General features: G+C 44.4%; 2 protein-coding genes across 3 annotated transcripts in view; one reads left to right on the top strand and one right to left on the bottom strand.

Moving 5' to 3' along the window:
• Positions 1-8,496, top strand: part of CAPN7 (calpain 7) — a 39,858-nt gene extending 31,362 nt beyond the window's left edge. The window contains exons 16-21 of the mRNA XM_081882038.1: positions 1,111-1,186; positions 2,720-2,865; positions 5,503-5,565; positions 6,722-6,852; positions 7,720-7,803; positions 7,898-8,496. Coding sequence (XP_081738164.1) covers positions 1,111-1,186; positions 2,720-2,865; positions 5,503-5,565; positions 6,722-6,852; positions 7,720-7,803; positions 7,898-8,042 — 645 coding nt within the window. The 3' untranslated portion in view covers positions 8,043-8,496. The remainder of the gene's footprint in view (positions 1-1,110; positions 1,187-2,719; positions 2,866-5,502; positions 5,566-6,721; positions 6,853-7,719; positions 7,804-7,897) is intronic.
• Positions 8,497-10,806: 2,310 nt separating this feature from the next.
• The window catches only part of SH3BP5 (SH3 domain binding protein 5), a 49,660-nt gene continuing 44,009 nt past the window's right edge, over positions 10,807-16,457 (bottom strand). For both annotated transcript variants that reach the window (XM_081882284.1, XM_081882285.1), the window contains 2 exons: positions 14,360-14,599; positions 10,807-12,436 (listed from right to left, as the gene is read on the bottom strand). In XM_081882284.1, the coding sequence (XP_081738410.1) occupies positions 12,261-12,436; positions 14,360-14,599 (416 nt within the window). In that variant the 3' untranslated portion in view covers positions 10,807-12,260. The remainder of the gene's footprint in view (positions 12,437-14,359; positions 14,600-16,457) is intronic.

Genomic DNA, 16,457 nt, shown 5'->3' with positions numbered 1-16,457 from the left:
AGCCGCTTAGAGGTTTTGGTTCAATTACCACATTTGTCCGTGTATAAGACTAGGCTTTTTCCCTTAAAAATAATGTCAAAAATTAGGGGGCATCTTATACACGGATACATCTGCCCCCCCCCCCATTTTCTTAAATCTGACTCCCCAAAAATAGGGGGCATCTTATAGACTGAAAAATACAGTAAGCGGTATATGATTGTACCAAATATCCAATACGACTTCCGCTTGAGTGCAGGAAGCTCCTGCAGCCAATCGGAAGCCGCACCTTGATTTTCAAACTGTTTTGGGAGTCAAATGGACTCCGGGAATGGATTAAGTTCAAGAACCAAGGTACCACTGTATAGATTTTGTAAGAGATAGGCCATGTTTGCGTTAACTAGATCTCGCAACCAAACTGCTGGCACATGTACAGATGCATCTGTACCTCCAAAACTGTGTACTAGAGTGCATTGTTAGTGTGCTAAAGTTTTTGCAGCGGGAAATGCAACTAAAGGGCTCCTGTGAGTCTTTCACCCACACATGAGCTGCCACCTGTGTCTCTGTGTGACCCACTGCCATAAACATCCCCCGTTCCAGTCAGCCTCTACCAGATTCGGGGGTCAGTTCCTTTTGGAACTGACCATTTTTACCCTTGCATTCTCTTAAACCCTGTTATGTGCAAGTGTGAATTGTGCTGCTCAGAAACTGAAGGTCTGTTGAGTCATGTCAGAATGAGCGAGAGAGGGAGCCTCCCCAGTCAGAGGCAGTCTACCTGAGGGAAGGGGGGGGCGTTTGGTTGATTGGTTTTAATCTCATTCTCATTGTGTGTTTTGTTTTTATGCTGTGAACCAGCCTGAGATCTGCCAGGTGAAGGGTGGTATAGAAATGTAACAAACAGAAACAGAATGTAGGTGGGTGGGTGAGTGGGTGACTAAGGCTAACCAACGAAAATAACAGATGAATAATAAGAATAATACATAAACAATGACCTAGTGATCGATGGGGTTAATATTAGGTTATTTTATTTGATTTTTATATATTCTGATCTTTTTTGTGAACCGCCCTGAGACCTCCAGGCATAGGGTGGTATATAAATTCAATTAATAATAATTTTCGTCTTTGCTTTCGCAGGATGACTTTGCTCACAACCGGGAGTTCATCACAATGGTGGTATACAAAACAGATGGGAAAAAGGTTTACTATCCTGGTAGGTTTGTTAATAACCCTCCTCTTCCAGCTCCACCCTACAACCTATGGAAACAAACTTCCAAAATAATATTAAAAGATTTCCTTTGTCAAGGGGGACATATGATTGAGAAGCATGTTGCCTGCCGAAGCAGGGTGTATGTAACCCTTTCTCTGACTTTTATTGACTGAATTCTGTGGGTGTCTCATTTGACAGCCTGAGAAGGGTCCAGCAGCTCTGCAACTGACCACTAAATTAGGTCTTGTTGCTGTCCAGCTGTGCCTCTTCTTGTTTCTGACATCTGTTACTTTGCCATTAGCATCCTCTAGAAATGTTAAATTCTACATAAAGAATCTCCATCTTCCCCAAGGATGGGGAACCTGAGGCCCTCCAGATGGGTTAAACCACAGAGCCTAGGACTTGCCAGTCAGAAGGTCGGCCGTTTGAATCCCCATGATGGGTGAGCTCCCGTTGCTCGGTCCTTGCTCCTGCCCACCTAGCAGTTCGAAAGCCCATCAAAGTGCAAGTAGATAAATAGCTACCACTCCGGCGGGAAGGTAAACAGCGTTTCCATGCGCTGCTCTGGTTCGCCAGAAGCGGCTTAGTCATGGTGGCCACATGACCTGGAAGCTGTACGCCGGCTCCCTCGGCCAATAAAGCAAGATGAGCGCCGCAACCCCAGAGTTGGCCACAATTGGACCTAATGGTCAGAGGTCCCTTTACCTTTACCTTTACCTAAAGAATCTCCATCTTCTCCAAGGATGGAGAACCTGAGGCCCTCTAGATCTTTTATTTTTCCTACATCTTACGTCCCCCCATGATGACTGAAGGTGATTGGAGTCCATTCAGTCCGGACACTGAGGTCCAGCTCCGAGGGCCTTCTGGCAGTTCCCTCCCTTGCAAGAAGTGAGGTTGCAGGGAACCAGGCAGAGGGCCTTCTCTGTGGTGGCACCCACCCTGTGGAATACCCTCCCATCGGATGTCAAGGAAATAAACAACTATCAAACTTTTAGAAGACATCTGAAGGCGGGCCTGTTTAGGGAATTTTTATATGTTTTATGTTTTACCATGTTTTTATTATTCTGTTGGGAGCTGCCCAGAGTGGCTAGGCAGGTTATAAAAAAAATTACATTTTAAAAAACATCTAGAGAGCCAAAAAATTCCTATCCCTTTTAAAAATGCATATATCAAACCTAAATCTATAAAATAAGTGTGTATCTGAAGAAGTGTGCATGCACACGAAAGCTCATACCTAGAACTAACTCAGTTGGTCTTTAAGGTGCTACTGGAAGGAATTTTTTTATTTTGTTTTGACCATGGCAGACCAACACGGCTACCTATCTGTAACTAAATCTATAAATAACTTTTGAAATAGACTAGAAAGGTCTTCTTGAAAGGATTCTAAATTTGTGTCTCTTATCAGTGCCATCACTTTCGCCGTCTCGGCATATTCCAAGATCAGCCATTCTTCCTTTCAGGGTTTCCTCTCCTTCCATTTCTGTGCATGGAGAATCCTCGCCACTGTCGTCACGTGCATAAATCTTTCCTTTTCAGCCGACCCTCCTCCGTATATCGATGGGATTCGAATCAACAGCCCCCACTATCTCACCAAGATCAAACTGACTTCTCCGGGAACCCATACGTTTACTCTGGTGGTTTCTCAGTACGAAAAGCAGAACACGATTCACTACACACTCAGGGTATGTGTTTATAGGCAGCCTTGCGAAAGAAGTATTTTAAGACGCTGGTCATCCCCACCATCAGCTCTTTTCAGAGTCGGGCAGGGCAGCGGGAGTCGGCTCCGAGGCAATTCTTTCTACAGGGGAGCAGGCAAGTGGTTATTTTTAGCCCGGCTTACGGGGATTATATGGTAGAGCGGTTTTTGTTTCATTCAAAATTGCGGGAACGCGACAAATATGTTAAACTGCTTTAATGAAAAGGCATCTCATTCCTTTTAATAATGGGGTCCTTTTAATGATGGTCATTGGCAGAGGCACAGAGGAAATCTCATTGCTGTGATGACAGCTGCCAAATACAGTGGTACCTCAGGTTACATATGCTTCAGGTTACATATGCTTCAGGTTACAGACTCCGCTAACCCAGAAATAGTGCTTCAGGTTAAGAACTTTGCTTCAGGTTGAGAATAGAAATCGTGCTCCAGTGGCGCAGCAGCAGGAGGAGGCCCTATTAGCTAAAGTGGTGCTTCAGGTTAAGAACAGTTTCAGGTTAAGTACGGACCTCCGGAACGAATTAAGTACTTAACCCGAGGTACCACTGTACGGTCATACCTTGGAAGTTGAATGCCTTGCGGATCAAATGTTTTGGCTCCCAAAGGCCGCAAACCCGGAAGTGAGTGTTCCGGTTTGCGAACGTTCTTTGGAACCCAAACGTCCTCCGCAGCTTCCGAACGTTTTGGAAGTCAAACAGACTTCCTGAACGGATTCCATTCGACTTCCAAGGTACAACTGTATAGTCACCATGTGATAACTTTTACGTGTACAATCACCAGCTTTCCTTAGAGCAGATCAGAGTGACCAGGGGTGCCAACTAGGGAAAAAATGGGGGGGGGGGTTTCAGGTATGCCCTGCCCCGCATAATCACTCACATGACACAGCATACACACACCATTTGAATGGCAGCGCCCATCAACTTTTTTGAGGGAGGGGGGCCAGATCACACAAATATTTTATGGGGAGAAGGCGAAGAGACCTTTGCCCCTAGGACAGCGGTTCTCAACCTGTGGGTCCCCAGATGTTGTCGGACTACAACTCCCATCATCCCTGAGCTCTGGCCTTGCTAGCTAGGGGTTGAGAAAGGCTGCCCTAGGAGTTGGTTCCTATGAGCGTGAGCACTGGGCTTCTGCCTAAAGCAAAACCCCAAGTGAATTTGCAGGTTCTCTCTTGGGTGTGACGACAAAAGAATTTTGAGAGAAGCCAAAAATGTCAAACAGGAGAATATTCCGATATATCACATCCCTAGATTATGTGTAGGGACGCGGGTGGCGCTGTGGGTAAAACCTCAGTGCCTAGGACTTGCCGATTGTATGGTTGGCGGTTCGAATCCCCGCGGTGGGCTGAGCTCCCGCCGTTCGGTCCCAGCTCCTGCCCACCTAGCAGTTCGAAAGCACCCTTAAGTGCAAGTAGATAAATAGGGACCGCTTTATAGCGGGAAGGTAAACGGCGTTTCCGTGTGCTGCGCTGGTGCTGGCTCGCCAGAGCAGCTTCGTCACGCTGGCCACGTGACCCGGAAGTGTCTGCGGACAGCGCCGGCTCCCGGCCTCTAGAGTGAGATGAGCGCACAACCCTAGAGTCAGACACGACTGGCCCGTACGGGCAGGGGTACCTTTACCTTTACCTTTACTAGATTATGTGTGATCCTGGGGAAACTTGTGGCACATTGTTGAGGGCCCTTATCCCAGACGCAGTTCCTTCCTGTAACTGGAGATGGCCAAGTCGAGTTGTGATGTGATGACGATTGATCAAACGTAGCCGATTCTTTTCTGGATATTCTCTCTCTTGAATGTTCTGGGCCAGCCAGTTCAGCTTCTCGGGGAAACAGCAAGTCTTTCTTTTCCCTCTGCCAGTCTACCCTGAAGCAATAACAAAGATGCTTTCTGCTCCTCACATATTGGACACATTGTATAATTACATTTCTCTTACAAGGGCTCACATTAGGGCTGGGCGATATCTGGTTTTCAACATCAAGATATATCACCAGCTAAACATCGTGATACATCACGATGTCTGAAATAAGGGTGGAGCTATGTAGAAGCATTGGCTGGCTTCACAGTTGTTCCTGCATCTTGATTTCTGCCGGCAGCTGCTCTGGTGATTCTCTGCCCCCTGCAAGAGGCCGGGTAGAGCTGAGCCAGCAAAGTTAACAGGAGCTGCAGGAATCAAGAGAAGCATTGGCTGGCTTCATGGTTCCTCCCACATTGTGATTTTTGCATAACACACACACCATGATTTGTGATATCTCGGCAGGTCAAAAATTATAAAACTGGTATCACAATATGGGATTCAAACCGGTTTTGGACGATATATCACCCAGCCCTACTTCACACCTTGCAAAAATCTGCATTTACGTGTGTGGGTTTTTCTGTAAGAGAAAACAAACCAATTAGGTTCTGCTAAGAACGTAAGGAGACATCACTGGATCATCCCAATGGCTCATCTTGTTCTCACAGTGACCAACCAGATTCCTGTGGGAAACCAGAACAGGAGCCCAAGAGCATCTTGGCCTTGTGCGTTTCCCTAGCCGTTGTCCGCCGCTTCTTTTTAATTTCACAGCGTGTGGATCGTTCTGTGTGAATCTTTTCCATTTCTTTGTCAACTCAGGTGTATTCAGTGTGCAAGTTTAACTTCTGCAAGATCCCGACACCGTATACCATATCCAAACGGGTAAGAAAGAATTGCAATCTCTATGGTCATCTGTTGGGTAGGTTGAAATAAGATCTACAAGTTCCTCGCTATATCCTTGCTGGGTTTAACCCTTGGCTGTGTGACAGAAAAACCAAAATTGTGCTAAACGCTCATTGTAGTGAGCCTATTTAGTGATGTATATACTTACTGTATTTTTCGCTCCATAAGGCGCACTGGACCATAAGGCACACCTAGTTTTTAGAGGGGGAAATCAAGAAAAAAAATATTATGTCCGCTTCTCCCAGAGCTTTTCAGGGCTGCCGGGGGAAGCCCAGGTCGTCGTCCCCCCCCCCCAGCTCCAAAGAGCAAAGAAGCCAAGACAGCAAGAAGGATCCATCCCGCTCGCTGTCTTGGCTTCCTCTTTAGCCGTGCACAACCTCTCTGTCCAGGAGAGGCTGTGTGCAGGTATGGCAATTCCCCCACCTCCCACAAAAGCCCACAGGAGCCGTGCACCCTTTAAGGAGCGTGTGGCTCCTGCGGGCTTTTCTACGAGGAGGGAGAAGGAACTGACTGGCCGCATCAGTCCCTTCTCCCTACTGGGGAAAAGCCTGCAAGAGCCATGCGAAGCTTGTGTGTGGCTCTTGGGGGGTTTTCCTGCCTGCCTCCCCCCCTGCATCCACTCCATAAGACGCACACACATTTCCCCTTACTTTTTAGGAGGGAAAAAGTGCGTCTTATGGAGCGAAAAATACGGCAAATGCAGCTATAACCAAACCAACTCAAATGGCTCTAAGGCATAAGACTCCCCTTTTTGAAACATATTAAATGTGCTTCCTGCCACCAAAATCTATTGATCCTGGGCAGCCCCCATCTTAAAAGAATATATGCAGTTGGCAAGAAATGTGTGCCTAAAAGGAACTTGACACTTCAGTCTGAATCCTGCAACAAAGGAAGACTTTTGTAGGAACATTTTCTCATTTTCCATAAAAGGACATAGCAATTAAGTCAAGGAGCCGATGTAAAACCTTTGCCTTGTTCCAGTGTAAGCTTGAGCGACTTTGAGATTGAAGTTCTAGTAAAGCATTGGAAGTCAACCAGAAGGGAAGTTAAATGGGAACTAGGATTAATTAATCATTTGTTTTTGTTCTAAATAGTATGTGCTGCTTAAGAACCTCTTGAACTTTCTTTTGCTTAGGTAAATGGGCAGTGGAAAGGCCAAAGCGCTGGCGGGTGTGGGAATTTCAGAGAAACCGCCAAGAACAATCCTATTTACCAGTTCCAGTTGGACAAGGCCGGCCCCCTCCTCATTGAGCTACGAGGACCAAGGTTTGTGCATGTTTGGAGGAGTGGAGCCGCAAAGTTAGTGTGGTGCAACGCAAACATGGTTTGTTGGCCAAACTCAATCATTTGTCCAGTGTTGTAAACTCCATTTGTTTTTGTTCCTTTATGGGGAATCTAACTAGTAAATTGCTGCTATAATAATAATAATAATAATAATAATAATAATAATAATAATATGTATACCACCCTTCATCCAAAGATCTTAGGGTGGTTCACAGCATGAAAATACAGAATAAAACGAGAGTACATAAAACAAAACAATAACCCCCCTCCCACACACACATTTGAAAGGACACACGTTTAAGAAAATTCCTTCTTTTAATTACTTGTTCTAAGGATGCTGAGTTATGTGCTTAGTTCCAAATCCTATACAGTGGTACCTCGGGTTACATACGCTTCAGGTTACATACGCTTCAGGTTACAGACTCTGCTAACCCAGAAATAGTACCTCGGGTTAAGAACTTTGCTTCAGGATGGGAACAGAAATTGGGCGGCGGCGGCGGCGGCAGGAGGCCCCATTAGCTAAAGTGATGCTTCAGGTTAAGAACAGTTTCAGGTTAAGAACAGACCTCTGGAACAAATTAAGTACTTAACCCATGGTACCACTGTAAATACCCTTGCCCAGTGCTTTTTTTCTCCCCTAAAAAAATGTTTAGTGGTACTTTCATTTTGACTCAAGAAAATCACCATTTTGTAGTTCAAATTGGGAAAAATAAATACAGTAAATGGACAAAAGTACAAAGATCCACAAAATGCTTAGGGGTATGCGTACCCCCCCCCCAAAAAGCACTGCCCTTGCCAAAGATCCCTGTGTCTAAAAGGTAATCACAACCTCCGATCTGGTTTTTGCAGGCAGTACAGTGTTGGCTTTGAAGTGGTGACAGTCTCTGCAGTGGGAGAGCAAGGCTTTCAGAAGAAAAACAGCGGCGATTACAGGTAACGCCTTGTCTGGCGATACATCTTTCTGGATTTGCATCGTGCTAGATCTCGTCCTAAGTTTGCCCCTTTTTTTCTCTTTTCTCCCTCCAAGGTGTGGGTTTTGCTACTTGGAACTCGAATGTGTCCCTGCTGGCATTTACAATATTATCCCAAGCACTTTCCTCCCTCAGCAGGAAGGACCTTTCTTTTTGGACTTTAATAGCGTTACCCCTCTTAAGACATCGCAGCTGCAATGAAGTCACCCATCTCTATGATTGAGACTCTTTAAACGCTGGAGGGCAATCGAAAGAACCTGCCTAAGGGCGGGGAAATGTTTACATGGGCTGTGCAAAACAAATCTGGACTTTTTCAAAGGGAATTGCACCCTAAAGTTGGAGCGGGTAACCAACGCTGTGGATTGATTTCGAACACCTGCAAGTTTCTACCACGTATGCACTTTGATAAGGTCAGATGTTCATTGTCCATAGGGATCTCTTAAAGCAGAGCGGAAACCAGGTCTCCTCTCTTAGCCTAGAAGTGGCCAGCTGGAGGGCAGGCCAAGGGAATTGCTTGTTTGTCTAAAATGTCCTTGCTTTTTGCATGGCTTGGCTTCTAAGAATACTTTCATCACGTTTGGGCTTTAAAATGTCTTGTCTCCTACCAACTCCCCTCCTTACAGCTTTGGTTTTTCCAAATACACCGATGAACAAGCTCAGGTTGTATCTGTCTTGAATCAGAGATGGCTGTACATGTTGAAATACTTCCTTGGCATTTTGCTGCAAGGGTGAGAACCTGTGGCCCTCCAGATGTTTTGGAACTAATAATGATATTATAATATTATTATTAATAATAATAATAATATCATGCCATGAGGACTTGGAGAAACCCCTGCCTGAAATAGCTGTTGGTTTAGCTCAGGGTGGATAAAAATCAATGCTTTTTTTTTTTTTTTTTTAATGGATTTTTAAAATAAAATGCTTTTGGAGGAATTTCTAAAGATAGCTTTCTATTTAAGTTACATTATAGTCCAAAGGCTATTCATCAGGAAATAAGGATTTAAGTTTTTCATGTGTGTTAAACTCAGTCTAAGTTCTTTTTTAAAAAAAAATGTTTAACCACATCAGTTAACAAATATGGATACATATGCTATAATGTTATTGTTTTAGTTAAATAAATTAAGGAAATGATTATTTTTCTACTTCCAATAAAGTACAGCAGAAAAGTTGTCCAAATATGAACAATTTCATTTCATACTTACCTGTCTTTGTATTTCTAATAGTCTAACCAAATCAGTATAATTTTTGATATAACTGTAAAAACTACTCTGAAAATTTTTTATTTCAAAAATGAAACCTTCAGCTGGTTGTAAATATTAAGATTATACCAGCAAGAATGAGTCTTTCTGTAAAAAAAAAAATGATTTAAATCAGGTCTTACTGACTAGTGATTTAAATTGTGATTTACATCAATTTGATTTAAATCAAATCCACCTGCTTTAGCTGATTTCCCCCTTAAATGTAGGGCTTTGGAGATGTACCTATTTCTCTTTAAAGCAGGGTTGGGAACTGTGCTTCTCTATGGTGCTGGGCACCCAGCGCCCATCAGCCCTAGTCACCCATGTCTAGGATGGTGGGTGTTGTGGTCCCACCACCCATCTACAGGGCTGCAGGTTCTCCATCCTATCTACAGCGCAGAGGACGAGGCTATCTTTTGTTATCGGTAAGTACAATTTGCAAAAGAAACTTTGCATTCCCAATGGAGAAATAGCAGCTTCAGGCCAAAGGGAGAAGGGGCTGGAGTAAGCCTTGTTTATTTCTCCCGAATTCACGACTTAAAAATCCATTTCCCTAGTTTGTTTTCAGCCAAATCTGCCTCTTTTTGTTGTTGTTTTTTTAAGTTTTGCTTTTCTCAAGAAAACGAATGCCCAAATACGCAAGGCAGCTCCTTCCCCGTTATCAAGCGACTCAACAGGATGACGTTGCTTTTGCTATTATCTCAACTGGTAAGCTCCCTTTGAAAAGGAAATCAAAATCGGGTGCCTTGTAATTGCTGTTCTGTGAGCAACCAGCTAGGCTAGGGGGAATTGAAACACGCTGTGCACTTATCAGTAACTCCGCTTAACCGCTTTGCAAGGCAATTAGTAAGATGAAAGTTACAGATGTAGCCCTGACTGCAAACATGTCAGTAATAAAAAGACAGAAGGCAACAGATTTAATTGACTCTTTAGAGGACGACTACATGCAATAATATTCTATGTAAGTACCAAAAAATGGATTCTATATGGAGTTTGTTGTGTGTACACATATGATGGGGATTTATATGCACAGGGACTTAACAAGAATTCATCCTTTGTTTATGGCAATGCATGATTTTTTTGTACATGTACTGCTATTATGCCAGGTATTTCCCATCTTACATTTGTGCCTCTGGTTTTTCCTCCCCAAGTGCAGAACCTGACATTTGTCCCTGTTGAAATTCATTTTGTTAGCTTGGGCCCAGTTCTCCAACCTGTTAAGGTCATTTTGAATTCAGATTTTGTCTTCTACGGTCATTAGCTATCCTTTCCAGTTTGGTGTTCTCTGTGAATTTGAGGAGCGTCCCCTCCATTCCTTCATCCAAGTCATTTTTTAGATGTTGAACAATGACGGGCCCAGGACAGAATCCTACAGCATCGCACTTGTCACTTTTTTCCATTGACAGCATTTGTGTGATGAAGCATTTGTGGCTGAGCTTGTTTTTTATTTCCTCCCTCCTAACCGCTTTTCCTTTTGTGTCATGTCTCTTTAACATAGTGAGCCTGAGGCCAGGGGACTGTCTGGGATATATATTTATTTTTAAATGGCTGAAATGCTTTTTAATCCTGCAACTTGGGTGCTAATATTAAATCCAGAGCTTTTGGTGGTTTTCTTTTTACTATTTATCACTGTGCCACAAATGGGACGAACAAATTGTACCCCTTCGCTCTGACTTCCAAGCTTGAATCTTGCCGTGCATCAGAGAAAAAAAGAAAACACACACGACAACTGTTTAGTTTTCGCTTTATTATTGACCGTTCCATTTGGCACTCGCAGAGTTCATTTTCTCAGTCGAAACATAAGCCAAACGCACAAATGGAAGTTGTCTGTATATTGAGGGGAACAAATTTGTAAAGGCTTCCCTAAAAGAATTTTAAGCACTTTCAACAGAACCATACTGCACATGAAAACAAAACTGAAGAGTGAAAGGAACATTCACTGTAGTGCGAAGGGTATATATATACTGTACATTTGTTTTCAGAATAGCTACACAAAACTGTAGTTGGGGACAAAGTAACACAACAGAACTAAGCTAAGGAACAGAAAATCTGAGGACTGGGCAGCCAAGGAAATGAGTAAGTTTTATTAGCAATGGCATATGTCAGTTTCAGAAATGCTAACTACCAAAACAAAAGTCCTATGATTTTAACTACCTCTTATTAGCATAACTACCCGACATCTCTACTGCGTAACAGCTGTCGCTGAACATGCTTTGACACCCTTCCCAATCTTACTCGACTTCTTTTCCCTCGAGGGATGCTAAATTTATAAGTCCTTTAATTACTCTACAAACCCTATAACATGACAACCTACAGCAATATTTAGAAGTACTCACTCATCCCCTTAAACCCCTAACTGGCAAACAGACCATCTGTTCATGCAGGACAACTCCCCCTTCCAGCTTGGTAGGCCCAAGGTGTAAAAATATTTTCCTGCTCCTACCTAGCAACGGACACCAGCCATACCAGAGAAAGTCGTCTGTAACAGCTCCGATGTACATTTCATTTTTCTTACTGGATCCGTAATAATTGGGACATCTCCGAAACATGGTACACTAAGAAAGGGCCTGTGCATCAATATTAACAACATATTTATGTTACCCTTGAGGTATACTTTTTAATCGTATATGAGGTCTAGAGACTCAGGGAAGGTTTCTAGACTCGGTCACATGCAACAGTATCTTTTTATAATCCAAAATATAAATATAGATGTTTAAAGTAGAAGGCTAGGCCGCTGGTCTAAACAGCAGCTCGGCTCAAAAAATGAGCATTGCCTACAAAATGGACACTGGCTGCTCCTCCTAAATGTTTGGTTCGGTCTTCCGTTTCCCAACTGGCACAGAACTCCATACGCGGAACGCAACTAGTTATTGCTTCTGCCAAAACTGCTACCAGAGTGTCTTGCAAAGGCTGCGAAGTCCGACAAGGACAGCGGATGTTTGTGACCGGTTTCCGTCACGGCGAAAGATTTTGCTTGCATTTCTAAAATAAAAATGCCGAAACGCATACCTCAGCCCTCAACGCCGATGGAACTCTTCAGTGCAGTTTCCTAAAGAGTAAATGCTTAAAAGATTTGGCATGTATTAAATAGTTATTGGCACAAGGTTCTTCTGGCAGGCAGAAGAGAAGTTTGTATAAATTAATCGATAGCTTCCTCCTTCGCTCCGAGGGGACGTCAGCCTCAGCCGATCTGTACTACTTTTCTGTCTGCGCAGATCCCATCTTTGACTTTCAGGCATTGGAGGGACAGCTGCTTCATCCGGTTGTCCAACGTAGGGCCACTGGAAGAGGAGTGGCTGTTCCGGTTCTTGTTTGCTTTGTCAAGCGCCTTGTTCTCTGCCCCTTCTGCTCTGTCCCCTGCGAAGACGAGATGGAAAGGTTCAGCAGTGTGAATCATGGAACGAGGTGGGTTCTACAGAACCTAGGAAGCTGCCTTGTATCGAGTCAGACCATTGGTCCAGCTGGCTCAGTGCTGTATATGCTGATTGGCCATGGGTCTCCCACCCCTACCTCGAGATGCTGGGGAATAAGGGTTGTACCCACCTACATTCTACTCACGAGTCGATCCACTTAAATTAATGGTCTTAATTTAGTCATCTCCATTAATTTGAGTGGGTCTGCTCAAAGGATAGGGGACGCGGGTGGCGCTGTGGGTTAAGCCACAGAGCCTAGGACTTGCCAATCAGAAGGTCGGCGGTTCGAATCCCCACAATGGGGTGAGCTCCCGTTGCTCGGTCCCTGCTCCTGCCAACCTAGCAGTTCGAAAGCATGTCAAAGTGCAAGTAGATAAATAGGTACCGCTCCGGCAGGAAGGTAAACGGCGTTTCTGTGTGCTGCTCTGGTTCGCCAGAAGCGGCTTAGTCATGCTGGCCACATGACCCAGAAGCTGTATGCCGGCTCCCTCAGCCAATAAAGCGAGATGAGCGCCCCAACCCCAGAGTCGGCCACAACTGGACCTAATGGTCAGGGTTCCCTTTACCTTATTATAACGTAATACTGTTAACCTTTTAGCTGAAGGTTCTCTGAAAGCAACAGCATGGTCTCTATAGAGAGTGTGTGTGTGTGTGTGTGTGTGTGTGTGTGTGTGTGTATACACACACACAGCTACACAGCTGTAAGATCAAGTCGTAATACCCACAGTCTCCTACGTCTCTCACACTATTCTCCCCTAGGACTGGTAGCACACATTTTGTTTTCTGTTTTTAAAAAAACACATTGGTATTCCTTTCCATTTCTTCAAGCAACAATAAACCCGTCAACCACCACATCCCATGAGCTTTATTTGCAGCTGTTAGCTTTGACTCTTTGCTGCTGATTTTTGGTGACTTACCATATATTTCTCCCAATAGGACGCAATTTTCCCCTCCAAAAATGAAGAGGAAATGTGTGTGCGTCCTATGGGGCGAAAAATACGGTATTTTAAGATACAAGCACTATCTTCTTTGGGTGAAAAATGCTCTACACTCATCAGAAACCCCTCGCTGTGCAAGACTGGTCTGTCACCTTTGGAACTGGAAACTCTGGAATTTTCCTTCAGCCAGGCATGAACTTCCTGCTTCAGGAAGCAGGAATCATTCGCAGAATGATTGCACACTTCAAGTGTAGGGAAGGGTGCAAGTTACAGATTAAACCTGTTCCTGGCTAAGCTTGATGTACTTTGCAGCACGACAGCCAGAAAGCTGAAGGGTGAGAGCTTTGAGAATACCAGCCAGATGGGTAGGGTATAAATAATAAAAGTATTATTAGAGATTTTAAGGGCAGAGGAAGGCTGGGCTTTGGTCCCACCTTATTTATGTGGGTTAGAAGATGCTTAAAGGTAAAGGGCCGACTCTGGGGTTGCGGCGCTCATCTTGCTTTATTGGCCAAGGGAGCTGGCGTACAGCTTCCGGATCATGTGGCCAGCATGACTAAGCCGCTTCTGGCGAACCAGAGCAGCGCACGGAAACTCTGTTTACCTTCCTGCTGGAGCGGTACCTATTTATCTACTTGCACTTTGACATGCTTTCGAACTGCTAGGTTGGCAGGAGCAGGGACCGAGCAACGGGAGCTCACCCCGTTGTGGGGATTCGAACCACCGACCTTCTGATTGGCAAGTCCTAGGCTCTGTGGTTTAACCCACAGCGCGACCCGCGTCCCAGCTTTGAATGTCTCATAGATGCACTTGGTTACACATGCTCCATTTGCAGGGGGGAAAGATGGGGAGGAATGAACAAACCCACCCCCCAGACCTTCAAGCCTGTTGATCCCTTTCCTAATAATCCCTAGCCTGGTCCAGCTTACCCCTTTCAATTTCACATTCAGGAGAGGAAGCCCCGCTGCATTCACTGCGAGGTCCTAGTAGAGGAAAGATGCCAAATTCAGACAGCGAGATGGGGCTGGAGAGATCCAGGCTCCTAGGCCGTGCCACGGGGAGAAACTGAGATGGCGTCTCAAAAGGGCTTGTTGGGCCAGAGCTGAAACTGGAGTCGTCTTCGGACACAAGGCTGTTGCAGGTGTCGTCCTCAAATACTTCCGAAGCCACTGCAAAATCAGAGAGCAAAAAAAAGTCAGAGAGCAAAATCTGATTAGAAGGATTACTCTTCCAAGTCCTCTATCTGCCTGCACCTCTTGTTTATGAACCCTGTCCTCTCAAGGGCAATAGTTACAAACAATATACGGACGTTGGTTTTCTGAAGTCTACCCAGTCAAGGCTAATCGCCGAAGAATTGATGCTTTTGAAATATGGTGTTGGAGGAGACTCTTAAGAGTCCCATGGACTGCAAGATCAAACCTATCCATTCTTAAGTAAATCAGCCCAGAGTGCTCACTGGAAGGACAGATCCTGAAGCTGAGGCTCCAATACTTTGGCCACCTCATGAGAAGAGAAGACTCCCTGGAAAAGACCCTGATGTTGGGAAAGATGGAGGACACAAGGAGAAGAGGACGACAGAGGACGAGATGGTTGGATAGTGTCCTCAAAGCTACCAGCATGAGTTTGACCAAACTGCGGGAGGCAAGCCACAGGCTTCACAATGGGGAATATTATTTATTAACGATAAATAAATACGAGTTTGGGTAGGAACGATAGTTCATATCCCGAGACAAGTCGGTGATTCATCTGAACACAGCAGGTTCAATCCCTTCCCAGTTGCCCTTTCCATTATTTTAAAAGGGAAAGTGGCTGGCTTTAACAGATGTGGGTCCTTCAGGGTCAACGCTGCAGAGCTTTCCGTGCTGTGTTTAGTTGCTGTGGTGACCTACAAACAACACTGTTCTGCCACAAGTATGTGTTTTGTCTTCTAGTAACTCTCCAATACAAAACATAGCGAGAGAAGGTGCTCGGAGGTCGCCCGGTCAGGGTGAATGAACCGCTGGCCTAGGCTCAAACTGTATTTCAGGCAAGGATTTTTAACTGACTAATATGATATATATATATTTTTACATGGTTAAAGGGATAACGGAAATTCAGCGTAAGCAAGAATCACAGCCAAACACCAAACCAGAACCCTTCAAATGTGTGTTGCAATATTATTTGTTCTTTCTTACAAAAATCGGTGCTTAAAATCGAATCATTTATGAACACAAATCACACATAGAGAGACAGCTTCAAGCTTGCTATAAGAATCCCTACTGGCCCCAAGGTCCACAGAACAGTACAAAAACTGACTGATTAAAGTTTCAGAGACAAGGCAATCCATGTTTCCAAGCTTTTGCAAGAAGTTCAGAATTTCGCAATTAATTAATGACCTTCCCGAGTGTTCAGTATTCAATGTTGTTTCAATCTCTGTCCCAGAGAAGAAACCCTATGTTGTATCCTGGGGTACAACCTTCTCAGACCGCAATGTGTTGTTCCGTGCTTCATAAAAGTTTTTGAGGCAGAGAACTTTTGGAGTTTGAATGCGACAACATCTAGCTCGCATATATTTTGTTTTTCTTTATTACATGTTTATCCCGTCTTTTATCTTCACAACAAGCCTGAGAGGTAAGTTAAGCTGCAAAAAGAGGGTAACAGCTGAGTGGGGATTTGAACCCAGGTTTCCCTTATCCTGGTCCGACACTCTAATCCCAACACCACACTAGCTCTCTACGGCCACATTTGTGTATTAGGCTAAACCATAATTTAGTTGCTGCTGCAGTACTCATACCTCTTGCTTCCCCTCTTCTCTGTCATGGTGGTAAGGAAGAATTCAGAAGCTTTTTCTTCCAGTTTCCACAAACCACATTTTAGTGTGTCATCGGCACACTAAACTGGTTAAGGTTAGCTATGGCTGGCTTAAACAGGGCAGCTTCATAACCCATGGTCTGAAGCTGGCTTGTTTCAAATAATCAATCACAATTTGTAGTGTTTGGATGACACAACAAGCTGCAGTTAATCCAAACTGGAAGGGGAAGCTCCCAA

This window comes from Podarcis erhardii, assembly GCF_964252035.2.
Source record: "Podarcis erhardii genome assembly, chromosome: 12".
NCBI classification, from domain to species: Eukaryota; Metazoa; Chordata; class Lepidosauria; order Squamata; family Lacertidae; genus Podarcis; species Podarcis erhardii.
The sequence above is the reverse complement of the archived record's forward strand: the minus strand, read 5'-3'. Positions and strand labels throughout refer to the sequence as shown.